This window comes from Arvicanthis niloticus, chromosome 22 (genome assembly GCF_011762505.2).
Source record: "Arvicanthis niloticus isolate mArvNil1 chromosome 22, mArvNil1.pat.X, whole genome shotgun sequence".
NCBI lineage: Eukaryota > Metazoa > Chordata > Mammalia > Rodentia > Muridae > Arvicanthis > Arvicanthis niloticus.
This window is the reverse complement of record NC_133429.1, coordinates 3602568-3630476: the sequence shown is the minus strand read 5'-3', so window position 1 is coordinate 3630476 and position 27909 is coordinate 3602568. Positions and strand designations below refer to the sequence as shown.

Below are 27909 nucleotides of genomic sequence, written 5' to 3'. Positions count from 1 at the left end.
ACATCCCAGGGGCCCTGCTGGCCTCGGAGGACTCGGGAGGGGCCGAGGGCGGGCTCGGAGGCGCGGCTCGGCGCGGGGGCGGAGGCTGTGCGGGAGAGGCCGGTCACCCCGCCCGGCCCGCGTCCCCGAGCTCCTGAGCCGCTGCGGCAGGGGGACATCCCCGAGGGGGTCCCGCCCCCCGGCCCCGGCCCCGCGCCCCCAGCGCCTACGTGAGCTCAAGGCCAGCCCGCATTCCTCTGATTGCAAAGCGCATCCCTGCTCCGCACGGCTCCCTCTGTCTTGGGTCCCCAAAGCAGACACAGCGCGGGTCCCTGGCGGGTCCCTGCGGACCCGGCCAGGCGCTTCCGCGGGTTCTGGCTTCTGCATCCCGGCGCAGCGTGCAGGCCGAGGCGCTGGCAAGGCGGTCCCGCTGACCCGAGGCTGGTGAGTGGGACATTTATCCTGAGCGGGGTTGGATTTGGGTCCGAGTCAGGCGGGGATCCCTTGTCCATAGGTCTCCACTTTCTCATTACCTTTCTTCAGCTCTTTTTAGTCACTTTACAGGTGCTGAGCCTGCCTCTGCCCTGGTATCTTGGTGAGTTTCCTTACTCTAGATCCCTGGGTCTCCTTCCCATTTCCCGAACACCCCATTCAGCAAACTCCACTCCCAGGGGGCCCTATTTCCAATACTGAATCTGATGCCTCTCCTATTTCTTTGGCTGGACTTCCTTTTCTCTACCAGGGGTCCATAACCTAACTCCGTACATGTCTGCTGTGGTTAAGACTGGCCACCATTCCAAGGGAACTGGGTATGGAGATGCTGTGTGCATGGTTGTATTGTGTGATTTATTTTTGGGTGCGATTGCTTTTCTAAAGAGGCGAGTGAAGCTAAGTGTTTGAACGTTTTGAGTGTTGTGCCCTCTCAAGTGTGTGCTTGTGTGCTTAAGACTTTTGCGAACATCACTGTCCATGGAGTTTCATTTGCGTTGGGTACTTGTGCAGGAGGCTCAGGATGTGGGGCTTTCATGGTGTGCATGTTGGTGGCTAGTGTGTGTGTGTGTGTGTGTGTGTGTGTGTGTGTGTTGTTTCTCTGTGTAGACTTTGTATGGCTGATGCTGAATGCATGGGGTTGGTTGTATTTCTGAGGGTGTGTGAGAGGTTATGTGTCTTCTGGTGTGCATGACTGCAGCAAAGGTTTGTTTGTGGGGAGGAGATAGGTGTCTGGCACAGTGCACACGGATGAGCAGTTCTGAAGGGTGTGTGTGGCTGTATGTGTGAAGAGCTCGTGTAGGACTGCATGTCCATAAGGAGTAGGTAGGTGTCAGTTGCACACAACTGTATTTGAGGCTGTATTCGAGTGAGTGTGTGATGAATGATTTTTATCCTGCTCTTTCCCTTCTGTCACTCACTCCTCCAGGCAGCACAGCATCAATGTATAATGTTATAGAAACAAAGAATCTTCCGTTAGCCCTCCATTGTTTGTAAGAAAAGGCCCTGGAGATGGCTTAGTTATAGGCCTGAGAATGGAGGGAGGAAAAAAATAGGCCATTTAAGCTTACAGTTTTAGGGCTGGAGAGATGGCTTGGTGGTCGCAGAGTCTCTGCTCTTGCAGAGGACCCTGGTTTGATCACCAGTTTCATGGGCTCTAATATCCTTGTCCAGCTTCCACAAGATCCAGACATGTTACATGCAGGTCAAACACTCACACACAAGATAAAAATGAACTTATCCTTTACACACACACACACACACACACACACACACACACACACACACACACCCCTGCACTGTTTCAGGCTGTGTCAACAAAGAAAAAGAAAACATGAAAAAATACACCCACACACAAATCTTTCAATTCAAATGCTGTGGTCTCATTCATGTGCAAGCTACAAATCTTGACCTTGAACAAGTAGAGTAGAATAGTGATCATGAAAGGGGAGGCAGAGTGGGGGGGGGGGGGAGGGATGACCATGCTCAACAGTTTATCCTTTTATAAGGATTAGAAGACAGCTGCCTGCACAAAGGAGTGCCAAGTGTTTAGTGGGGACGGAAGTGCTAAGAAACTTGATCTGATCTCCTGCATCACCTCCATCTTCTGAAGCGTTCACTGTGCCCTGAGGTGGGAGAAATTATCCAATGTCCACTGAAAGGAAGAATGAACTAGTGACAAATCACAGCTGTGTGAGGCTACAGTGATCTAGGCGGGCGTAGCGAAGGCATGGAAGATAGCCTTGCATTTGAGCTCAATCCTTTATCTGTTGCCTTTCTGCTTATTTATTTAATTAAAAAAATAGTTAATTACTACCTATTGGCTGTCTTTTCCCTGCCAATGATGGAAGGAAACACAGGGTCTCAAGTACTCTTGATGAACGATCTACCCATGAGCCTACCCTTATTACCCCAGCACACATTTGCTTTTACTAGGCCACTGTCAGCCTGGGTGTGTGTGTGTGTGTGTGTGTGCATGCGCGCGCGCATGTGCAATGCAGTCAGGAGACATTTTAGGGAGTTAGTTCTCTCCTTCCACCATGTTGGTCCCAGACTGCACTCAGGTCATCAAGCTTGGCAGCAATCCTCTCTACCCACCAAGCCACGTGGTCTTCTCCACCCACCACTTTTGTAAAGTCAGGGTTGCTTTTGTAAATCATTTACGTTTTGTGATCTCTATTTCAGCAACCCGCTTTTGCCACTGTAGCCTGAAAGCAGCTGCAGAAACACAACGAGTGAACATAGCTGTGTGCCAATACCATGATTAAAAAATGCCAGCCACACAGACACCAGGCCCGATTTGGCTCAGAGACTACCACAAGCCAACTCCCTCTTTATCTAGTTGTTTTCAGGTCTCCTTAGGGAGTTTGTTCCAGGTACACACTCCGCCCTGGATAGACTCTGAAACCCCTGTTCCTGTAAGTCTTTGATATGAAATGGTATCATATTTGCACAGAACCCATTACTGTCTTATTACATATTTAATTCATCTTGACATTACTTTTAAATAATTTTATTACTTTTAGGTAATTTTAGCACAAGACTGCAAGATGGTTCAGTGGGTAAAGGTACTGGCCATCAAGCCTAAAGTCCTAAATTTAATCCCTGGGACTTACATGGTAGAGGAAGAGAATGGACTCCCAAAAGTTGTCCTCTGACCTGCATAGGTGCACCTGCAAATACACACACACACACACACACACACACACACACACACACACACACACACAGAGAGAGAGAGAGAGAGAGAGAGAGAGAGAGAGAGACAGACAGACAGACAGACAGACAGACAGACACAGTAAATGAATAAATAAATAAATAAATAAATAAATAAATAAATAGCTCCAGCTAGTACGTCTTCAATACTGTGCATATAGTTACTGTGCTATATCATTTAGGGACTGGTAAGAAGAAAAGACTGTTCATGTCTGGTACAGGTGCACATTAAATAACTTTATCAATTGATTGAGTGATTGATATTTTTGGTTCTGGGAAATAAACCCAAGCCTTTGCACATGCTAATCTTATGCTACCATTAATAAAACAAGACAAAACAAAACAACCCACTCAAACCCTCAAACTGCTGGAGAGATGGTTCAGCAGTTAAGAGTGCTCGTTGTTCTCACAGAGGACCCAGATTCTGGTCCCAGCTTGCATCTGACTGCTCACAATTCCCTGTAGCTCTTGTTCCAGAGGATCCAATGTCCTTTTCTGGGTTCCATGGTCATGCACACACGGTACACACACACACACACACACACACACACACACACACACACAGAGTGCAGTCAAACACTCATACACATAAGATAAATTTTTTCTTTTTAATTATGCATATTCATGTGTGAGTATGTGCACATGAGTTTAGGTTCCTTTACAGACAGAAGAGGGAGATGGACGCTCTGGCTGTGAGCCATCTCTCCAGCCTTACATTTGAGGGTTTTGTTTTGTTTTTAATTCACTGGTAGGTCTGGAGAGATGGCTCAGTGGTTAAGAGCACTGACTGTTAGAGGTCCCGAGGTCAACTTCCAGCAACCATGTGGTGGCTCACAACCATCTGTAATGGGATTCAATACCCTTTTTTGGTGTGTCGGAAGACAGCCACAGTGTACACATATAAATGAGATAAAAGTAAATAAATCTAAAAAATACAAAACCAAACAAGTACGTAAAATATTCATTGGTAATTCCATATATAAATAAATGTATATTTAGGTCATATTTACCCCTCCTTCCTTTTCTTCTTCAACTCTTCTTGAACCCTCTCACATTCATCTCCTAACTTCACGCTGCTACCTCCTCCTCCTCCTCTTTTTCCTCTTCCTTTAAATAATCTACTGAGTCCATTTGGTGCTTCCTCTCTGCCCAGGAGTATGAGGGACCATCCACTGGAGCGTGGGCAACCACCACCACCTACACACTGAAGAAAGAGCCTTTTGCTTTCCCCCAGAATCCATCAACTGTCAATAGCTCTTTGAGCCAGATGTGAGTTGATTGGTTAACTTTTTGATATAGGGTCTTTCTAGGCAGCCTAGGTTAGCCTTGAACTCCTGTTTCCCCTGTCTCAGCATCCTGAGTGCTGAGATGTGGGTGTGCAGCCTTAGTCTTTACTCACTGAACATCTTATACCCAGTGTTGGTTGTATCTGAGGATGTTGATTTGTGGATCTGCAGGACCAGCTGTCTGGACGGTACAGCATGGCTTGTTGGGCAGAGAAAGGGAAGAGAGAAGTGTCCAGGCTCTGATCTAGTTTGGACTCCTGGTTTTGACTCAGTTGAATGCTCTTTTGGATTCCTGGGTTACTCTGAGTTATCATTTAGTAACTGGAGACATGATGTACCAAGAAGAAGGTGCGACTGCCTGCTTTCTGTGCAGTTTGCAGTCCTGGGTCTGTACATGATCAGAGCAAGGTGAGAAGCATTACTGTGGCTTTAGGGGACCAGTCTATTTGGAGCAAAATCTGACTGGAGCTTTACACTGAGAACCAGGGCTTTGACCAGCAGGATATAGGGCATGGGAAGCCTAGTCAGATGGCCTGTCTTTTGGAAGTAGCTGGATAACTTGCACAGATATGGACAGTAACCATCTCAGTTGCCACTTGGGTAGTGGCAGCAAATCAATGATGAAACAATTCAAGGAAGGGTACACACAGTGCTACGTGCCTGGAGTCCCAGCTACACGGGAAGCTGAGGTGATCAGTACTGAGGACTGAACCTGGGGCCTTGCACATGGTGGGCCAGTATCCTACCACGGAGCTCATAGTCCAGCCCTCTTCAAAAAAGAATTTTATTTTCATTTCTGATTTTTCATATGTTGTGTGTGTGTCTACATGTGAGTGCAGGTGCCAATGAGGCCTGGAGGGGGCACTGATCTTCTGGAATTGGAGTTATACCTGTTTTGAGCTATCTGATGTGAGTGCTGAAAATGGAAGTCTGGTCCTCTGCAGGAGCACCGTGCACCCTTAACCACTGAGCTGTTTACCTGCACCTACCCACTAGCTCTCTTTTTAACCTTTTATTTTGAGATGGAGTTCCCTAAGTTGCAGGTGCTGGCCTTGAACTTGTAACAACCCCCTTTCCCCAGCCTCTGGAGTAGCCCAAATTACAGGACTGCTGCAGGCTGGGTCAAAGCCACAATTTCTAAGCTGTTTTGTAACTTTCAAGTGTTTTGTTGCTAAACAGATCGGCAGGTTTTATATTTACATGCATTTTATTTAACTCTAGAACCGACAGCATCCCACGTTGGATACCTTAAGAAAGAGTAAGTCAATAAGGTTAAATAGCTATGGGCAAGTACATAAAAGGGATGCAGAGTCTGGGGTTTCACTCCAAAAGAGGTTCACGAACAAGCTGGACCCAGAACTGTTATCATTTGTTTCCCAAGCCATCCCTCCTTTACCCGATTGCTCTCCTGGGCATGCATACAAAGTAGCCACATTAGTTGGGTGCCCACTGTTTGCCAGGCACTTGCTGATTTTGTCCTTGTGCAAAGTCTTCAGGCCGGACACCCAACTGTTGTGGCTTGTGGGACTAGCCTAAAGGTGCGCTTTCAAGAGCTCTTCATGCAATGGACATTCAGCAAAGACCTGGCATTTTGGTTTGAGTGCTGTAGCAGCCTTCAGTTGCTTGAGATGATAGTGAAATAGAGGGAGAGGCTGAAGGTAGTTTTTTTTTTTCCTGTAGTCTGTCTCTAACCATTTAGTCTGGTGTGTGGGTTCGAAGGCCTCAATCTTTTGCTGCTAGGGCAATGAAAACTGAATCCGATCCGGAGCAGGGTCTCAAGCAATCTCCTCTGACATCCATCGTCCCTCTCCCCTGACTTCTGAGCTGCAATGTGCATTCCTTCACCCCACCCACTCCTTTTCAGGACTCCTCCCTCACCAGATCTGGTCTCCTCTGTCCCCCGCAGAGACGCGATGAGCAGCCACGGCAACAGTTTGTTCCTGAGGGAGAGCGGCGCTGGCGGGGGCTGTCTGCAGGGCCTGCAGGACAGTCTGCAGCAGAGAGCACTGCGCACGCGCCTGCGCCTGCAGACAATGACCCGAGAGCACGTGAGGCGCTTCCTACGCCGGAACGCCTTCATCTTGCTCACAGTCAGTGCTGTGATCATTGGTGAGCTCTGCTTCTGGGAGGCGGGACTTCTGTTAACTGCTCCCTTGCTGTCTCCAGTGCACTCGCTTCACAAGCCTTCTGCTGAGCCCTTCTGAGGACATGGACAGAGAGGACATACACATGGGCAAACACAATTGTACGGACACGATGTGATGTTACATGTGTGGGTATGTGCACAAACAAGTACACTGCACAGACGTGTACTTTATGACTGCACACAGAAAGATGTATGGAATTCAGAGGTGCAGCCACCATGCTGTGCACACAGCCGTAAATATGCAGCTATCCATCATACTCTTATGAAACTGGTTCCAGCAAACACTGCCCCATTTTATTTAAGAAACATGATGATTTATGTATCTGGTGATTTTATTATTCACAAGCTTTTGTTATCTGTGGGTGCTCAAGTCCCTCAAATAAAATGGGGTTAGTTTTTGTTTAGGATTTGTGGTTATCTTGGTCTCTAGGTTACATGTAACACCCAAAGCAATGTAACTGCTAGATAGTTGTAATATTGTATTGTCTAGGGAATATAGACAAAAGAAAAAAAATCACTAAATGTTCAATAGTCACAACTTAAGAAAATACGTGTATATTGTATAAAATAATGGGTTTCATCACGGCACCTTCATGTCCACATACAGTGTGCTTTGATCATATACTTTTTCCTCACCCCCTTACCTAATCAGCCTCTGTTGGCCTTTTCCTTTCTTCAAATAGTCTCCCTTCTACTTGTATGAGATACAACAGTTTTCCCTCTAAAGTTGTCCATACGTTTGATTGATTTGATAGTGTGGCACACAAGGATACTGGAACCAGTTGTACTAGACTTTGTGAACAATTTTATACTCATATATCATTCACATCTACATATGCAGGAGTCTAATTGCATATGCACCTCCATGTTTGAAAGTGATAACACAGACACCCCCCCCATGCATGTGCTTATCTTTGTATGTGAGCCCACATATTCAGGTACACTTTATGCTCACAGCTGAATGTACACTGTCATTCAGTGCATGCATAAATAGGTAGAGACATAAATTTGCATACATTTTATGGTATATACCTTTGTACATTTGTACAGTTCATACAGACACATACACACATGAATGCACACATACCTATGTACACACAGATGTACATGGTGCACACATATACTCATGTACACACAAATGCACACACACTCATTCAAACAAATACACACATCATGTACCCATATACCCATGCTCACACAAATGTATACCCATACTCACACACACACACACTCACATACATACCCATGTATAAACATATCCATGAACACACCTGTAGAAATATTTTTTAATTTAATAAATCCCATTGGTGTGTTTGCCTCAGTGGTTTACATTCCCGAATAAAAGACACACACACACAGCCTTTATATTTTAATATGCCTTAATCAGCACAATAGCTGGGCTACTGTCTAACCTCCATGCGGTTAATCCACCTTCCACTGATATTCCTGAGTTATTACTTACTAAATTCCATATTCTATCTTGGCTGCCCTGGATCCTGTTGGGAAGCCCTCTGGGATGTGCTCTCCTGGTTCCTTCACATGGTGGCCAGACTTCTGTCCTGCATTCTTCTCAGGCATGTTGTCTCTCCTCTCCTCTATACTCCACCAGCATGGTGGATCTTCTTCTTCCTTTCCTGGTCCCAAGTCCAGGAAATTCCCCAAACCCGCTTCTGTCTGTCCTTACCAGCTACTGGCTGTTGGAATTTTTATTTACCAATCAAAACCACCTGGGGGCAGGTTCCCAGATGTACAGACACTCTTGTAAGCAGTTTTGGGGACATTAATTAACATTACAATACAGGCATTATTAGGCCAAACCCACTACACATACCCATGCACACACAGATTCATGCACACACAAATGTATACTCATACCTAACACATACATAACCATACAAGTACCCATGCACACCCATACAAATACATAACTGTACATACACACTTTTACACATGCCCACACATACATATGTACCCTTACCTGTACACACACAAGCACATACAGTACCCATGCACATAAATGCACACCCTCATAGAACGTTCATTCACTGCTCACCCTACTACACTCTCTTTGGGATGGATGAATGGACCCTGCCTAGGGTTGAGATCCGTAGTGCATTCCATGAACCCTTCCTTTCTGGCTTTAGGTGTCAGCCTGGCATTTGCCTTGCGCCCATACCAGCTCTCCTACCGCCAGATCAAGTACTTCTCTTTTCCTGGTGAGCTGCTTATGAGGATGCTGCAGATGCTGGTGCTACCCCTCATTGTCTCCAGCCTCGTCACAGGTAAGAGCCCAAGCCAGTGTGCATCTCCAGGACACACTCAAGCCCAATCTTGAGAAAAGATCCAGGGTTACTCCAGTCATGGGAGCTGGTTCTCAACTTAACCCGAGCCATGCCTAGGTCTTGCTTATGTGCTGCTGCCACACGAACTATGGATCCCAGTACCTTTCTTGTACTTTTTCTCGAAGTGAAATACCATCCAGCCAGAGCTCAGAGTTTCTCAGAGAGAAAAGAAAGACTGGAGAAGCAGGAAAGGTAGCTGTTATATGGGATAGATGAATAAAAGGTGAAGTGTGGGTGACCATGTAGGAGGTGAGTGAGGTTGAGGTGCCAGGTTGGAGGATGGAGGAAGGAAAGGGGCTGTGGAAGGGTTATGTGGCACCTTTTCTTCTAGATAGTAAATATTTTTGGCTTCAAGGGTCTTCTTATCTTTATTGCAATGGATCAGTTCTGATCTTGGAATAGAAAAGGAACTGTAGGCAGTATGTCAACAAATGGACATGGCTGTTGTTCTAATTTCATTTATGTTGTTGTAATAAAATACTTGACAAAAAAACAACTTAGGGGAGAAAGGGTTTATTTTTTTAGCTCACAGTTCCAAGTTATACTCCATCATTCAGGAAAATTAGTACAGGAACTTGAAACAGCCAGTTACATCACACACACAACCAAGAGCAGAGAGAAGATAAAGAGACACATGCTTGTTTGTATCAAGGTCTGTCTTTACACCTATACAGTACCCAATCCCTTGCATAGGGAATTGTACTGCACACAACAGGTGGGAAGCCTTCTCTCAATCAATGAAATCTGGACAACCCCATATTGTTTCTTGAGTAATATTTTTATTTAAAAATATGGTTTTAGCTTGAGATACAAAAACTGAATCATCCTTTGGTTGATCAATCAGGGGATTGGTTCCAAAATCTCTATAGATACCAATATCCGAGGATACGAAAGTCCTTTCTATAAAATGCTGCAGTATTTGCAGATGACCTATGCCTCTCTTCCTGTGTGCTTCACATCATCTCTAGATGATGGAGTATACCCAATACACTGCACAACTTTATTTCAAAGCAAAACAAACATTTATTTACTTTTATATGTTTATCGTGGTATTACTGTTTAATCATGTGTTTATGTGGGTATATGCACATGAATAGAGGTGCCCCTGAAGGCCAGAAGGGGGCATCAGAGTCTCTGGAGCTGGAGTTAGGAGTGGTTACGACGTACAGAATATTTATACTGCTGATGAAACTTGGGTCTCCTGTAAGAGCAGTATATGTTCCTAACTACTGAGATATTTCACTAGCTTCCTTTTTCACTACCCCCTCATCAGTTAGTTTTATAATATATATGTTTTATATTATATAGACATTAATTTCTATAATATATAAAACCATATGTTATTTTTTTTACCCCCAAATATACTTATTCATAATACCATAAAAGAAGTTGTATAACTCTTAGCACCCATGGTGTCTGTGGACATCTTCAGTTAAGGATGTGCAGTGACTTTAGTGGGCTGATGGTTTGTAGTGGGTGGAGCAGATGGGAAAAGGAGTGGAGGGGTATGGGTGCTGCCGCAGGGACTGCACTGTTCTCTCTACTAGGTATGGCATCCCTGGACAACAAGGCCACAGGGCGGATGGGGATGCGGGCAGCCGTGTACTACATGGTGACCACAGTCATTGCGGTTTTCATCGGCATCCTAATGGTTACCATCATACATCCTGGGAAGGGCTCCAAGGAGGGGCTGCACCGTGAGGGCCGCATTGAGACTGTCCCGACAGCTGACGCTTTCATGGACCTGGTCAGGTGACATTTTCATTTTGTTGAGACTCCTGGATGACATGCAAAAATTCTCTTTCTATGAGAGACTGTGGAAAGGTGGATCTAGTATGGAAAGGGATGCAACTATTGGTTGCCATTTTTGGTACCCACTTTCTGCCCTGGATCCTTGCACATATCCTCTAAGAAAACTACATCTAGATATGATCTTTGCGATCTGAAGCTGGGAAGGAAACAGTTGTGGTATCTTGGGACTGGGTAAGAGGAGCTGCTATTTTCTAGGTGTTCCCAACTTCTTTGGTGAGCAAATGATTCTTTTAATCTAAGAAGACTTTGCTTGTCAGCCTCAAAGTCAAAGCTAGCCATATTGCTCCTGCAGTACTGACTTGGAGTTGGAAGAGTTTAGGAATTGCCATGGCATTTTCTGCTGCTATTATACAATAGCTGAGAGCCAGTAAGATGGCTCTGTGAGTAAAAATAGTTGCTGCCTAGCCTTACCACCTGAGTTTGATTCTCTTGACCTACCTGGTAGAAGGAGAGAACAAAATCTCATGAGCTATCCTTTGATATTCACATACATGCTGTGGGGATATGTGTACACACACACACACACACACACACACACACACACACACTCTCTTAAGTAAATGCAATAAAATTTAGGGCCAGTGAGATGATTTAGTGAGTAAGGGCACTTGTCACCAGGCCTGACGACTTGATGGGATCCACATGGTGGAATGAGAGAACCAACTCCTACAAGATGTCTACCTTCTTCTGTATGTAGACCATAGCACGTGTATTATAAATATATATTGAAAATTTAGTAAATATATTAAAAATTAAATAAAAGTGTCCTGGAAACTGAGTTAGTTATAAAAAAGTCAAAACCCCCCAAACCAAAAACAAGAAACAAAGTTTCATTTACCTTGTTATTTAGGGATCTAGGGTAACCAAGAACTTGGTACCAGCATCTGGTGAAGGCCTTCTGGCTTCATTCTTACATGTCAGAGAGCATATGATGGTTAGCCAGAGCAAGCATATAAAAAAGAGCTTCCTTTTTGAGCAAGACTACTTCCTATTAATCTACAAATGTTTTTAGTCCATGGCTCCACCTCCCAATGTCACCTTTATGGCATTCAGATTTCAACATGACTTTTGGAGGGGCCTAACTCTTGTCAATCTGTGATAAGATCCATCTGCCCCCATGAGCAGCTCCGTGGGTCTGGGTGGTGTCCTGTGGCCTTTGGCTTTGCTAGAGACATTAGTAATGTTTACTTCCATGGTCATTGTAGGGTTCATGTCAGACAGTGTAGGGCAGGAAGTTTGCTTAGCACTTGGCCCACACCACTGCATTTCTATACTGCCTGTTGCTACAATGGTCATTGCTATTAGTGCAGCATTTCTTGGCTCGCTTCCAACATCTAACCACTTTCCTTTTTCTGATGTTTCTGTGCAGAAATATGTTTCCACCTAACCTTGTGGAGGCCTGCTTCAAACAGGTTAGGAAAAAGCACATGGTTTAATCAAGGAGGGATGGAGGGTGGAGAGAACTTGCTTCCTAAGGAGAAGGGTGGAAAGAAGGCTGAAAGAGTGGGTAGGGGTCCTCGGGGTGGACTCTGGGAGAATAAGTGTACTTCTGTGGCTATGACGCTGAAGCCAAGTGTTGCCAGGGCATTGGACCTATGGAGGCTGGGAAGCTGGGGGAGGGGTTCTGGGACATCTTATCACAGACGTCAGAGAGAGATCCTAAAATGTGTTTTGAGCGTCACCTTAGAGCTGGTAGTAGAAAAGTGGCCACAGGCAACATGTGAAGAATCCCCTTAAAACTTTATTTACAGAAGCAAGTCATCGGCTGGATTTGGTTAGCAGGTGGTGTTTATCAACTCCCTTATTGAAGGGTGGACATAGAGATGCAGACCATCTATCCATTCTTTTAGGCTGTTGTTTTTAATGTCCTCTCTTCACTTACTCATTTCTTCTCCCTGGTGATGAGGATGAAACCCAGGGCTTGCTTACTTTACGCAAATGTCAGTTGCTAATTTCTATTATTATTATTATTATTATTATTATTATTATTATTATTATTATTATTGTGTGTGTGTGTGTGTGTGTGTGTGTGTGTGTGTGTGTGTGTGTGTATGCATGCCAGGTGTGGGTATAGAGCTCACATTACAACTTTTGAGAGTTGGTTCTCTCCTTCCACCATGGGTTCTGAGGATCCAACTCAAGTCCTTAGGCCTGTGTGCAGTGAGGACTTTGCCTGCCGTGAGCTATCTTGCTAATCCAGTCATTCATTTATTTAGTAATATGTTTATTAAAAATTTAAATTGACATATAAAAATTGTACTATCCCTCTACATTAACAGAGGTTGGGTCCAAAACCGTTGCTGCTCAAGTCTCTTATATGGTATGGGTGGGATTTGCAGACGATCATCTCTACATGATGGAGAAGAGCTAACAGTGTAAATGATGTGCAGGCAGCATTCTTCCCCTTCAAAACTATTTAAAGCAGTGGCTCTCAACCTTCCTAATGCTTTACCATTTAATACAGTTCCTCAAATCACAAAATTATTTGTGTTGCTACTTCATATCTGCAATTTTACTACTGAATGGTATCTCAGTTAAGACTATAGGAAATATGTGTTATTTGATGGTTGCAGCACACAGGTTGAGAACCACTGGTTCAATGACTAATGACAAGACAAAGGTGTGTATTTGTTCACTACACAAATGTTTTTTCCAAGTGTTTTCAATCCATGATTGCTTGTGTCTGTGCACAAGGAATTCACAAATGCCAAGAAGTCATGTTTGAGACTTTTTGTGGGGAAATATAACATACAGGTCTGTTCACCTTGTGACAGATCAAAGTAATGATTGTACCAAAGTCCAACTTGCTACACCAGTACATTTTTTGTAGGACTTCTAATGGGTGTGTTGGTGAGGAGTTACTTACAGAAGCAGGGATGACTCAAAAGCAGCTGCATCAAAAAAAAAAAAAAAAAAAAAAAAAAAAAAAAAAAAAAAAAAAAAAAAAAAAAGGAAAGAAAAGTGCCTGTCCCAGTATGGGTGACAACTGTCACAGGCTGTGTCTCTGAAGGAGCTCTCTGTGCAGCTTCAAGCAGCTCAGCAGGTTTGAGGTTCTACTCTTGGCAGCTTGGCAGGTCAGAGTCTCCTCCTCGAGCAGTCATTTAATGCTTTTGTAAAGGCAAGGAAGGGCCTTCGTGAATCTTGTAAGCTTCAGATTTCTCAAACCATGTTAAGTTTGCTTACCTCCTAAATTTCATGAACCTTCCAGTTCCCTGCTGGAGTGAATCTATCAGTTTAGAGAAACTGCTGTACAACAGGAGGATACACTATATGTGTTTGGAGGCTCTGAAATATATATACATATGTATATATATATATTTCTTTATTTACATATATTTATATATGTATGTATATATTTCACACATATATGAAATATATATGAAGAGAATACATATACATCACATATATGAAATACATAAATGTATGTGAAATATGTGTATACTTCATATGGTGAAATAGCCAAAGCATGCCAATTAGACAAGCACACCAAACACATATGAAATAAGAATAAAAAATATCTTTAAAAGCTTTCAATTTTTGTGCATTTTGGATATTGGATTGTTATTTTGTTACATCTTGTGTATTTACTTGTGTACGTAGTTCTGTATAGATGTGGGTACATGCCATGGTGCACATGTGGAGATGAGAGGACAAGATGCAGAGTCAGCTCTCCACTTCTATCGCATGAGGCCTGGGGTCAAATTTAGTTTATCAGGCTTGGCTCTAAGTGTCTTTACTCTCTCAACCATCTTGTCTGCCATGGATTCCTATTTTTGGGTTAGGGATGCTCAGCTTGTAGTTCTTTTGAGTTATTTAATTATTTTCCTTGGCTATATATTCAACAGTGGGCTTACTGGGATATAGAGTAATTCTACTGTGTGTGTGTGTGTGTGTGTGTGTGTGTGTGTGCAAACACCAAGGATGGAACATTGGACTTCATGCATGCTAAGCATGCGTAGCTCTCTGTTTTTTAACTTTATTTATTTATTTATTTATTTATTTGAGACATGTCCATTCTTAGGGAGTTTTACAGGTGAGTTAGCCTCCATACTGAATCTGGCCTCAATTTCTCTGCATTTCAGTTTAAGACACAGTATAGCACACGAATGGTAACAAGAACGATTGTAAGGACAGACAACGGGTCAGAGCTGGGAGCCTCCGTTTCTCCCTTGGTAGAGAACGAAACCAGCATCCTGGAAAATGTCACCCGGGCCTTTGGCACGCTGCAGGAGGTGATAAGCTTTGAGGAGACTGTGCCTGTACCTGGCTCAGCCAATGGCATCAACGCCTTGGGCCTCGTGGTCTTCTCTGTGGCCTTTGGGCTGGTCATTGGTGGCATGAAGCACAAAGGCCGTGTCCTGAGGGACTTCTTCGACAGCCTCAATGAGGCTATTATGAGGCTGGTGGGCATCATCATCTGGTGAGTGGTGGGTGGGTCCTTGTTCCTGGGTGGGTAGTGATGGTTCTGGGGGGTGATGGAGATGGGGCCCTTGCAGACATTTGGGTAAATCATTCATTGTGCATTAGTTAATATAACTTATTTGTTCATTCATATCTTTCTGTAGTGATTTATTCAGCTGTTTATGACCTCATTAACCTATCGACTCACTCACTCACTCACTCACTCACTCACCCACTCACCTACTCACCCACTCACCCACTCACTCACTCACTCACCCACCCACTCACTCACTCACTCACCCACTCACCCACTCACCCACTCACTCATTCACCCACTCACCTACTCATCTACTCACCCACTCACTCACTCACTCACTCACCCACCCACTCACTCACTCACTCACCCACTCACCTACTCACCCACTCACCCACTCACTCACTCACCCACTCACCTACTCACTCACTCACTCACTCACTCACTCACCCACTCACTCACTTACCCACTCACCCACTCACTCACTCACTCACCCACTCATTCACTCACCCACTCACCCACTCACTCACTCACTCACCCACTCATTCACTCACCCACTCACTCACCCACTCACCCACTCACTCACTCACTCACCCACTCACTCACTCACTCACCCACTCACTCACTCACCCACTCACTCACTCACCCACTCACTCACCCACTCACCCACTCATTCATTCACCCACTCACCTACTCACCCACTCACACACTCACTCACTCACTCACTCACTCATTCACCCACCCACTCACTCACTCACTCACTCACCCACTCACCTACTCACCCACTCACTCACCCACTCACTCACTCACCCACTCACTCACTCACCCACTCACCCACTCACTCACCCACTCACCCACTCACCCACTCACTCACTCACTCACTCACCCACTCACTCACTCACTCACTCACCCACCCACTCACTCACTCACTCACCCACTCACTCACCCACCTACTCACTCACTCACTCACCCACTCACTCACTCACCACTCACCCACTCACTCACTCACCCACTCACCCACTCACTCACTCACTCACTCACCCACTCACCCACTCACTCACTCACTCACCCACTCACCCACTCACTCACCCACTCACCCACTCACTCACTCACCCACTCACCCACTCACTCATTCACCCACTCACCTACTCACCCACTCACCCACTCACTCACTCACTCACTCACCCACCCACTCACTCACTCACTCACTCACCCACTCACCTACTCACCCACTCACTCACTCACCCACTCACCTACTCATTCACTCACCCACTCACCCACTCACTCACTCACCCACTCACCCACTCACTCACTCACTCACCCACTCACTCACCCACTCACCCACTTACTCACCCACTCACCCACTCATTCACTCACCCACTCACTCACTCACTCACTCACTCACTCACCCACTCACTCACTCACCCACTCACTCACCCACTCATTCACTCATCCACTCACCTCACTCACCCACTCACCCACTCACCCACTCACCCACTCACCCACTCACTCACTCACTCACCCACCCACTCACTCACTCACTCACTCACCCACTCACTCACTCACCCACTCACTCACTCACTCACCCACTCACTCACTCACCCACTCACTCACTCACTCACTCACCCACCCACCCACTCACTCACTCACTCACTCACTCACTCACTCACCCACTCACTCACCCACCCGCCCATGTGTGCATTGTCTTAGTGATTCATTCACTCACTCATCTGTTTATGCTCATTCTTCCACACAAAGGGTCTCTCACTTATAAAATCTTTTTAGAAAAATGTGTGCTTAGAGGATTTCATACATGTATACAAAGTGTTTGGGTAGTATTCGCATTCTCATTTTCCCTTTAATGTCTCTCAGACTTTTATGTCCCCTTCTCAACTTTATATCTGGGTATGCATGTGCTTGTATGTATATATGTCTTCCACTGATTCCAATGAGAGCTGTCTGTATGAACATAGCTGAGGAGTCATCCATTGAGTTTGGGTAGCTAACAAGATTCCACTTTCATAAAGAACATTGGGTCTTCCTCCTCTAGCAGCCATTAAGTGTCAAAATAGTTTCTCAGCTAGGCATGGGCTTGTGAGTCACTCCCCACTCCATGTTGGAATGTTTACTGGCTTGATCTTGTTGTCAACCTTGTGCAGACAACTACAGTTTCTGTGAGTTCACTGTACTGCTTTTTGAGACAGGTCTTCCTATGTAGCCCAGGACAGCCTGGAACATGCCAGCCTCTTGCATCTGCCTCCTGCATGTACTACCATACTTCCACATTGCTTAATTCACTCATAATCTCATTAATTCACTTACTCTTTTCTGCAATGATTTTTCCACTGACTTCTTCCTCCACTTTCTCATCTGTTTCTTTCATTTATTCTCGTTTTTTCTAGCATAGACCCACCTATTTAATATATTATTCATCAGTTAAATTACTCATTCATATATTTATTCACTAATAAATCTATTCATTAGTTAAATTATTTCACAATTATTATTACTTTATTACTCTATCATCTATCTATCTATCTATCTATCTATCTATCTATCTATCTATCATCTATCATTTATTGTGTCTGAGTGTATGTGTGTGGGTATGCATGCCACAGCACGCATGTGGAGGTCAGAGAATAAACTTTTTGGAGTTATTATCAGGCTTGGCAGAACATGTATGTCCATGTATGTCTTTATCTGTGGAGCTATTCTGGTCCTAAATTACTTTTAAGTACTAGTGTTGAACCAAGGCTTTACATATACTGGATAATCAATCACTTTACCACTGAGCTGTATGTACAATCTCCCAAATAACAATCTTTTTTTGCATTGTGCTCAGGATGGAGCACAGGGCCTTGAATAAGCTCGGCAATTGCTGTGACACTGAACTACACAGTCTTAACCCCATTAGTTAAGACACTGACTACATTTACTTATTTACACTACTAAACCATTCTACTTAGATTTAGTACCAGACCTGTCTATTCATGAACGCATTTGCAATTCTCTCATTTACTCCCTTAGACATTCCATTTATCTGTTCACTTCCATTCTTACTCATGCCCTGTTTTCTTATTTTCCTTTCTACATTTGGGTATGGCGTGATGTGCATGTGTATGTATGTTATTTTTGCATGAGTGGGGTTGTGTATGTGTGTGGTGGTTCAAGGATTATGTTGGGAATCATTCTCCACAGCACCTTCACCTTACTAATTTATGGAAGGAAGGATCTCTCAATCAAACCCAGAGCCCAAGGAACTGGCTCATCTTGCTAATCAAATTGCTTCAAAGGATCCCCCAACTTCTCCTTCTGAAGCTGGAGTTACAGGCTTGCTGCAGTGCCTACCCAGAACTATGTGGGTTTTGGAAAATTCAAATTCTGATTCTCATGCTTGCATGATGAGCACTTTAACCACTGAGTTATCTCCCCCAACCTGTGATTGGAGATTTAATTAAACAAATAAATAAATCAACTTTTCACTCCTTCATTAGATCATTTATCTACCAGACATCTCCCCAGGTTTGAAACCCAGAGATACACTGAATTCATACTTTATGTTAAAGAAGTTTGTAAAAATCTAGGAGGAAACTGATGTAGATCACATGAATTTAACACAAAGCAGAAGCTGATGTAGTAAAGCGACATCAGTGAAGTATTAGGGATATGAAGCAGTCAGTGGTGAGTGGAGGCATATGCAGTGGCTATTGCCTGGGAAGATGAGGGGTGAGGCAGAGAGCTGGCCCTGAAAGGGGAGGGAGAACCTAACTGGACATGAAAAGGGGAGAGTGAAATCATGCTCAAGGAAGAAAAACAGGCAAAACTTGAGAAACCCAGTGTTTGGACAGCGAGTATTCTAGGTTCATTTTGGTTGCTGTGATAAAATTTGACATAAAGCAGGAAAGGGATTATTTCCTTCATATTTCCAGGTTATAGTCCATTATTGTGGAGAAGTCAAGGCAGGAGCTTAAAACATCACATCACAGTCAAGAGTAGAGAGAATAAACACACGAATCCCTAACTGCTTGCTTGTTTGCTTAGCTTGCTTGTTAGCTAGCTTCCTCTATTCTTACATAGTCCAGGGCCAAGCCCATTAAATGGCGCTTCCTATAATGGTTTGGATGTTCCTATATCAACTAACAGTCAAGACTATCCTCCACAGACATATCCACAGGCTATCTTGATCTAGATAATTCCTCACAGAAACTTTATTCTCCAGTGATTTCAGATTGTGTCTAGTTGAAAGTTCAAACTAACTAGCGCAGGCAACAATTTGTGGAAGTTTCAAAGGCCACAGATAGGGGATGTCTTAGTGTCTCAGTGTTCCTATTGCTGTGAAGAGACACCATGAACATGGCAACTCCTAAAAATTTAATTGGAGTTTGCTTACAATTCAGAGGTTTAGTCCATTATCATCATGGCGGGAAGCATGGCAGTGTACAATCAGACATGATGCTGGAGAAGGATCCAAGAATTCTATATCTGGATCTTCAGACAGCAGGAAGAGAGAACACACTGGACCTGGTTTGAGCACCTGAAACCACAAAATCGACCCTCCATTGACATACTTCCACCAAACAAGACCATACCTACTCCAACAAAGACATACCACCTAGTAGCGCCACTTCCTCTTAGCTATGGGGGCTATTTCCAGTCAAACCATCAGTCTTAAAATAATGTCTAAGGATGGGATTCTGAAGGGAACAATCATCAGGAGTTGAGTTGGAAGGGGACTCAGTGAGGAAAAGACCCCAAAGTTTGCATGCTTTGGCATTTAGGAACTTTTTTTGCTGATCAGATGAGCAGTGGGAATGTCAGATACGTTCATGGAATCCAATTGTATTAGATAACTTTCTGTTTCTATGACAAAATACCCAAGAAGACCAATTTAAAGGAGGAAAGGTTTAGTTTGTCTCACACTTATGCAAGTTTTAGTGCATGATTGGTTGGTTCTGTTGCTTCTGGGCCGTGATGGTGAATGAATACAGCCAATGAAGCTGCTAACTTCACACCTTCTAGAAAGAAGGGGGGATAGTTAGGGATTCAGGAAAAGATATATTCTTCAAGCCCCCCACCCCCATGACCTGCTTCCTTTAACTAGGCCCTTTGTATAATTTACTCCCAATAGCTCATTCAACTAAGAGTCCATCAATGGCTAACTTGCAGCAGAGGTTGGAACGCTCATGAACAGTTAGCTTCCATAGGTCCCACCTCAGAACACTTGGTTCCACTAGGCACCAAGCTTTCAATATATGAGCCTTTGGGGACAATGGTTTGAAAACAAACACAAACAGCAGTGCTATTTAAAAATACTTTATTTTAAGAGGTTCCAGATCTCTTGGAATTAGAGTTAGAGGTGTTTTTGATCTGCCTAGTGTTTGGTGGTATCTGAAATCAGCTCTTCATCAGTGAACAGCATAGGACCATTTCCTCAGTGGCCCAGGGCTGGCTTTTATGCTTGGGAAAGGTTTGGTGGAGTTGGGGATTTCATGATAGGAACTGTCTGGCTCCATGACACTATATGGGTAAAGCCTTGGGAATGTCAACTCTAGACCTATGAAGACGATCGCCCTAATAAATATATGCCTTGCCCAGGTATGCACCAGTGGGCATCCTGTTCCTGATTGCTGGAAAGATTCTGGAAATGGAAGACATGGCTGTCCTTGGAGGTCAACTGGGCATGTATACACTGACTGTCATTGTTGGCTTATTCCTTCATGCTGGTGGTGTGTTGCCCCTTATCTACTTCCTTGTCACCCATCGGAACCCCTTTCCCTTCATTGGTGGTGTGCTACAGGCGCTCATCACAGCCATGGGCACCTCCTCCAGGTATGGCTTTTCCTGCACTCTCCCTGGGTCCATTCTTCATCTTTCATTGATTTCATTTAGCTATCCTCCTGTCCACCTGCCCAAGCACCTCTTCTGGTTGTACAGTAGAATGAGGGTAGACTCTTGAAACTCCCTATGGGTGGCCTATACTTGAGGATATAGTGTTTACCCTGGGATGAACTTTTTGTCTTTTTCTTGTTTCTTTAGTTTATAGGGAGGACAGCCAGGTGCCAATTCTGGGTTTAGGAATTTTACTTTGGGAGTACCTTTCCCAAGCATCAAGAGTTTACTCTGGGAGAACCGCCAGCTCAGAGCCTTGGCTTTTTTTCTGTTTGTGCTTTTAGAGGGTTGATAAAGTGATCCACCCCTATCTCTCATCCAAATTCAAATAAGTTTAAGAAAGTATCACAAGAGCCAAACAGATAGAAGACATATTTTATTGTGCTCCTGGTGATGGAGAATGTGCCTTTTGATTTTTGATCTGTGGCTAAATAGGATTGATAATACTATACCCAGAATTAAATTCATCTGATTACTATGGTGCTATTCAGCCTATGCTGTTTCTGATGTTTGGGAAAGGTTGAGGTAGCATTGGGTGCTTCCCTATAGGCACTGTCTGTCTCTAAGGCTAAAGACTCTGTGAGTTCAAGCTTCAAGTTTCATGGCATAAAGTTGACCACACAGTGGCCAGTTCTTGCAGACAAAATGACCCCAAATGAAATACCTACTCTTTCCACTAAAGTCACCAGTTAATGAAAGTACTCTGTGGGAAGTGGTTGAGGGGAGACCTAGGGCTCCTGTAGATGGCTGTTCTTGGTTCAGACAAACACTCTGTCTTTTACAGCTCTAGTTTCATTTCTGTTGCTGTGATAAAATACACTGACAAAGGGCAGTTTAGCAGAGGTGTGGGAAGGGTTTTATTTGGCTTACAATTCCATGTTACAGCCCATCACTGTGGGGAAATCCAAACAGGAACTTGAAGCAGCTAGTCACAGCACACCCAGGAACAGAGAATAAATGTATGCCTGCCTGCTGCTTGCTTGCTTATGCTTAGCTTGATTTCTCCACATCCCTGCCTAGGCAATGGTACCACCTACTGTGGGCTGGGTCTTCTTATATCAATTAGTTAAGACCATCTCCCAAAGATAATTCCTATAGGACAACCAATTATAGTAACCCATCATTGAGACTCTCTTTCCAGATAATTCCTGGTTGCCAAGATGACAAAGTTACCCATCACATTTACAGTGTCTGGATGGGACTCGTGTCATAAACCATTGATGTGAATGGGTCAAGAGACATTTCTTTTGGGGAAATCCCCACCATGAGTTCTCTGCATCAGGAGTCTCACTTCCCCATGCTCAACTGTCATTCTCAGTTTCCATTCCCTGTTCAGATTCCAACCTGCTCTCCATGTGCTAAAGGGAGCCCTCCTTTGGCCCATTGCTGCCATTGCCCCTGCCCCATCCTTCAACTCCCTATTCTCAGCCTCCAGAGCTCTCTTCCCCCAGCTCTGCAACTCTGCCTATCACTTTCCGTTGCCTGGAGGAGGGCCTGGGTGTGGACCGCCGCATCACCAGATTCGTGCTGCCTGTGGGGGCCACTGTTAACATGGATGGTACTGCACTCTATGAGGCCTTGGCAGCCATCTTTATTGCTCAAGTCAACAACTATGAGCTCAACCTTGGTCAGATCACCACAATCAGGTGAGATGATGATGTCATTAGCTGGGTAGGACAGAGGCTGTGTGTACAAATTTCCTGTTTATAGTTGCATCTCATTCCTAAGATATATATTTATGTATATGCACGTATCACGAAATCTGAAATAAGAAAGTAACCTGTGAAACATTTCTGGTCTCTAGTATTTTAGAGAAAGGACCAGGATGCTCAGTAGCATTTGATTCCAGGCTGATTTTTTTCACTTATGCTGTTTATTGTCTGCCTATCACATATGAAAGAAAATGCAGGCTCTGTGAAGGAAAGTATTTTCTTTTTTGGAAATTTATATAATAGTCACATCTTGACTTAAAATAACCATCATATGATCTTTCCCTCCCTTTCCACTCTTTCTATTTTCTTTTTCTTTCTTTTTATTCTTCCCCTCCCTTTCTCCTTTCTACCCCCTCTTTCCTCCCTCCCTCCCTCCCTCCCTCCCTCCCTCCCTCCCTCCCTCCCTCCCTTCCTCCCTCTCTCTTCTTTTCTTGAGCTGGCTGGCCTGGGATCCTGAGTTGCTGGGATTGTGGGCATGTGCCACCATGCCTGGTATTGAAACGATGTTTTGACCTTAGAGGGGTGTGAGTGTGATATGTGTTCAGTAGAAACCACATTTAGTATTTTCAAAAGTTTTTTCTATTTTGTGTGTATGTATGCTTGCTACATATGTGAAGGTGTTTTCCAAGGTGAGAAGAGGGCTTCCAGTTCCTTGTAAGTGGAGTTACAGGTGACTGCTTGAGGTAGTCATCCTAAAGTCCATTATTTAATGACAGTCTGAGTACTTGCTCAACCACCATTCTGATAAAGTATCCTCTGAATGGCTACAGAATCTAGAAAAAGCTTCCTAAGCTACTGGGAAGAGAGCTGGTTCCTGGATAGCACTACTACTTTCTCTGGAAAGCTTAGTGGCTTTTGCAATACATGTCGCATCTTGCTAGACAATTGGAGTTGATGTTGGATCGTTTTTCTTCAATAATCCACTTTTAAAATTCACTTTACATCCCAATAGCAGCCCCACTCCCTCCTCTCCTCCCAGTCCCAGTCTCATAAATCCTTCCCCCCATTACTGCTTCCCTTTCTCCTCAGAGAAGGGAAGTCTCCTTGGGTACCATCCCACCCTGGGACATCCAGTCCCAGCAGAACTAAACATACTCTTCCTCTGAGGCCCAACCAGGTAATTCAGTTAGGGGAAGGGGATCCGACAGCAGGCAACAGAGTCAGAGACAACCCTCACTCCAGTTGTTAGAGGACTCACTTGAAGAACAATCTGTTCATTTGCTACAAATGTGTGAGGGCATCTGCATCCAGGGCCTGTATGCTTCTTGGCTATTGGTTGAGTCTCTGTGAGCCCCATGAGCCCAGGTTAGTTGACTGTGTAGCTCTTCCCATGGTTCCGTTGACCCCTCTGGCTTGCTCAGTTCTATTCCCCACTCTTCCACAAGACTTCCTGAGCTCAGTCTGATGTTTGGCTATAGGTCTCTGCATCTCTTTGCATCTGCTGGTGGATGAAGCCTCTCGAGAGGCAGTTATGCCAGGTTCCTGTTTGTATGTTTCTGGTACTGCAGAGAAGGTGGGTGGAGAGGTGGCCAGACCTGATATTGAAGTTTTAACACAGGCCACCTGTGACCCAGTAGATCCTACTTTAAACTCCATATTAATTTTTAGGACTAGAAATGCAAACCAGGATTTGTATATGCTAGACAGGTGCTCTACCACTGAGATATATCCTTAGCATTTTATTTTATCTTAAAAAATTATTTGATAGGCTTGAGAGATAGCTCAGTGGTTAAGAGCACTTACTGCTTTTGCAGAGGACCTGGGTTTGGTTCCTACTACTTACATGATGACTTACAACTGCTTATCACTGCAGTTTCAGGGGACATCAGGATTAGAAGGGAAGGTGGAAAAGGGCAGGAAGACAGGCATAAGGGAGAGAATGGAAAAGAAGGGAAGAAAAGAGAGAATGAGAGCTCTTTTATGGCCTTTATAGGCATCAGGTACACATACAGTACATAACATACATGCAGGCAAACATTCATACACATGAAATTAAGAAAACAAACACCTTAAAAAATTAAGAAAGAATTCATCAAGAAAGAATTAGGCTCAAAACCTAAGATGGGCCAGAATGTTCTTACCTCCAGTGTGGTAAGCTGTATCTGGCAACTTAAAAAATAGTTCTTGTCTTTTCCAGCCACAGCTCTCCTGCATGATAGCCGAAAAAAGTTGCATATATTTAAGGAGTATTTCATGATTATTTACTGAATGTGCACCTTGTAAAATGATCACCATGGTCAGCTGATTACCACATTCAGCTCTCCCTATAGTTCTCTCTGTCCTCCCCCATTCCCTCCTCCTATGCTGTCTTCTCTGCTCTCATTCTCTCTTCTCTGCCCTTCGTTTCCACTCTCTCCCTTATGCCTGTCTTCCTGTCCTTCCCATCTTCCCTTCTAATCCTGATGTCCTCTTCTTTTCTCATCTCCTTTCTTCCTCCCCCATCTTCTGGCTCTCTCCTCTATCTCTCCTTCCCTTCCTTGCCTTTTCTTCCTTCCCCTTCTCTCTCTTGCCTGTCCTTATGTTTCCCCCCTTTCCTTCCCTTTCTTTCTTTCTTTCTTTCTTTCTTTCTTTCTTTCTTTCTTTCTTTCTTTTTTTGATGGCGAGAATAGACTTAAGGTCTATTCTCTTGAGAAATTCAAATATAAACACTGTGTCATTAGCCACACTGCCCATGATGTACATTCATCCCAGAACTCACCCATCTGCTCTCTAGACTTTTGGACCCTTTGACAGACATTTCCCATCTCCCAGCCAGTCTGCACAGCATCATACTTTTTGCTTTTGTGACATCAACTTTTAAAATTTAGTTTCACACCAAAACTGAGACAATGTAATGTTTTTTCTTTCTGTGTTAGCTTGGGAATTTAATTTAAGATGTTCTTTTCTGCCTGACCTTCCAATCTTCTGTTCTTTTTTTCCTCCTGGATTCCTGACTCTCTTTCCATTTGCAGTATCACAGCCACAGCTGCCAGCGTAGGAGCAGCTGGCATACCCCAGGCAGGACTGGTTACCATGGTGATTGTGCTCACATCCGTCGGCCTGCCCACAGAGGACATCACACTGATCATAGCTGTGGACTGGTTCCTGTGAGTTTGCTTTGGGCTTATTTCTTCTCATAACTTTTTCCTAAAGGATTTTGCAAGGACAGAGTTGTAGGATGTTAGAGGGTGAAGGTGGCATTGGGATGGTCTTCTAGTGCTAGCCTCTAGACTGCAAGCTGGAGTGAGGAGGATTCAGAATAGGAGGCCTCTGTCCAAGAGCTGGCCAGCTTCTCTTCAGCCTGTTGTTTCTTGTGGAAATCATACAAAGGCATTCAAACATATTTTTTGAACCTTAAAAATAAAATTTAAAAAACATATTTTTTGAACTTTAAAAATAAAATTTAAAAAACATATTTTTTGAATTTTAAAACATTTTTTCTTAGTGAAAATGCTAATATTGAAGAATTTTAGAAGTGAGAAGAAAACACAGGTTACCTGTTGCATTAAATAGTGAAGAATTTTGGGCTTATAAAATCCACTGTGGTGATGAACAAAATAATTTTGGTGAATTTACAATCTGAGTGTTATGACTAGGCACATTTTCTCTCTCTTCTCTCCTCTCTTCCCTCACGCTGCTCTTTTTCACTAATTAGGTTTGTTCTTTGGCAGTTTTATACATATGTAATCGTCCCCTCACTCTCTTTAATTCCTTTCCACCCCTGTCAACCTTCTTCCCTGCAAGTCTCCTCCCCACATTTACATCTTCATCTGTGACCTGCTGAGTTGGAACAGAGCCATTTGTGTGTCTTGGTTTGAGACTATGCCATGGAGCTTATGCGAGGGTGCACACCTGGAGACAAGACTCCTCCTTTCACAGCATCTATCAATAGCCAATAGTTCAGCAGGGAGGAGCCACTACTCTCTAATCCTGATTCCTTCCCTTCCTCTCCTGCTCTCTCTTTCCTTCCTTCCTTCCTTCCTTCCTTCCTTCCTTCCTTCCTTCCTCCCTCCCTCCCTCCCTCCCTCCCTCCCTTCTTTCCTTCCTTCCCCTTTTTCTTTCCTCCTCTCTCTCCCTTTCCTATCTTCCATTTCCTCTTCTTTCTTTCCTTCCCTGTCTCACTCCACTCCTCTTCCTTTTCTTTTCTTGTTTGCTTCCCCTTTCTTTGCTTCTTTCCTTCCTTTTCTTTCTCCTTCCTGCATCACTTTGTCCTTCACCATTCCTTAACTCTCATTTCTTTTTTTATAACATGGAATTCACATATAACGTTGACTTTCATCTCTATGTGGGATTTGTGGGCAAGAAAAAGTCTTGTTTGTACAGAAGGACTAAAATTTCACACGGACAGTCTCCAGCCTGTCTTACGCTCACATAGACTTATATGTAACAGTTTATATTAAATATTCAAGTCTAATAGTCTGCATCAAAACTCATGTTTAAGACTCTCTGTCAGATCCCAATGTCTAACAGTCTCCATCAGACTCTGATATCTAACTACCTCTAAGTTAGCATATTTATAAACACGAATCAGATGTCAAAGAATAGATCTGAGGATTTCAGGGATAATATTGTTAGGAAGAAAAAATGGAGGAAGAGTTGGACCTGTGCAAAGTTATGTGGTTATAGATTCAACTGGAAGCCTTCCTAGTCTACACTTGATTCTCAAAGGAGCGTTTCAGTCCCCCATTAATCTATTTATCTTCTACCAGTGACCGACTTCGTACGATGACCAATGTACTGGGGGACTCAATTGGAGCGGCTGTCATTGAGCATTTGTCCCAACGGGAGCTGGAGCTGCAGGAGGCTGAGCTGACTCTACCAAGCCTGGGGAAACCTTATAAGTCACTCATGGCACAAGAAAAGGGGGCGTCAAGGGGTCGGGGAGGTAATGAGAGCGTCATGTGAGAAGCTTCTAGCTCTCTGTCCAGGGCGGAGGGAAGGGGCTGGAAGGGGAGTCCTGGAGAGAATCTGTTGCCCAATTGACTGTGGGCTGAACATACATGTTCTGTGTGGGTTCTCTGGGGACTGCTGAGATAAAAGAGAATGAATGAAAGGTATCTAAGGTGTATTCATCACTATTGCATTTGTGTGCTCCAAATACAAGAACAACCTAAAGGAGAAAAGA

At 44.0% G+C, this 27909-nt stretch overlaps 1 protein-coding gene across 4 annotated transcripts; it reads left to right on the top strand.

Moving 5' to 3' along the window:
• Positions 1-80: 80 nt before the first annotated feature.
• Positions 81-27840, top strand: Slc1a6 (solute carrier family 1 member 6). 4 transcript variants are annotated; one of them, XM_076919623.1, is made up of 10 exons: positions 81-423; positions 6376-6578; positions 8760-8897; positions 10505-10709; positions 12139-12181; positions 14852-15189; positions 20800-21033; positions 22545-22739; positions 25757-25891; positions 27494-27840. In XM_076919623.1, exons 2-10 carry the CDS (start codon positions 6383-6385, stop codon positions 27687-27689), a joined length of 1680 nt encoding a protein of 559 aa, XP_076775738.1. In that variant the 5' UTR covers positions 81-423; positions 6376-6382; the 3' UTR covers positions 27690-27840. The 4 variants fall into 4 exon arrangements, with proteins under 4 accessions (XP_076775738.1, XP_076775737.1, XP_076775739.1 ...); XM_076919622.1 differs by lacking the exon at positions 81-423 and having other exon boundaries at positions 6187-6578; positions 27494-27768; XM_076919625.1 differs by lacking the exons at positions 81-423; positions 6376-6578 and adding an exon at positions 6634-6745 and having other exon boundaries at positions 27494-27768.
• Positions 27841-27909: the final 69 nt, after the last annotated feature.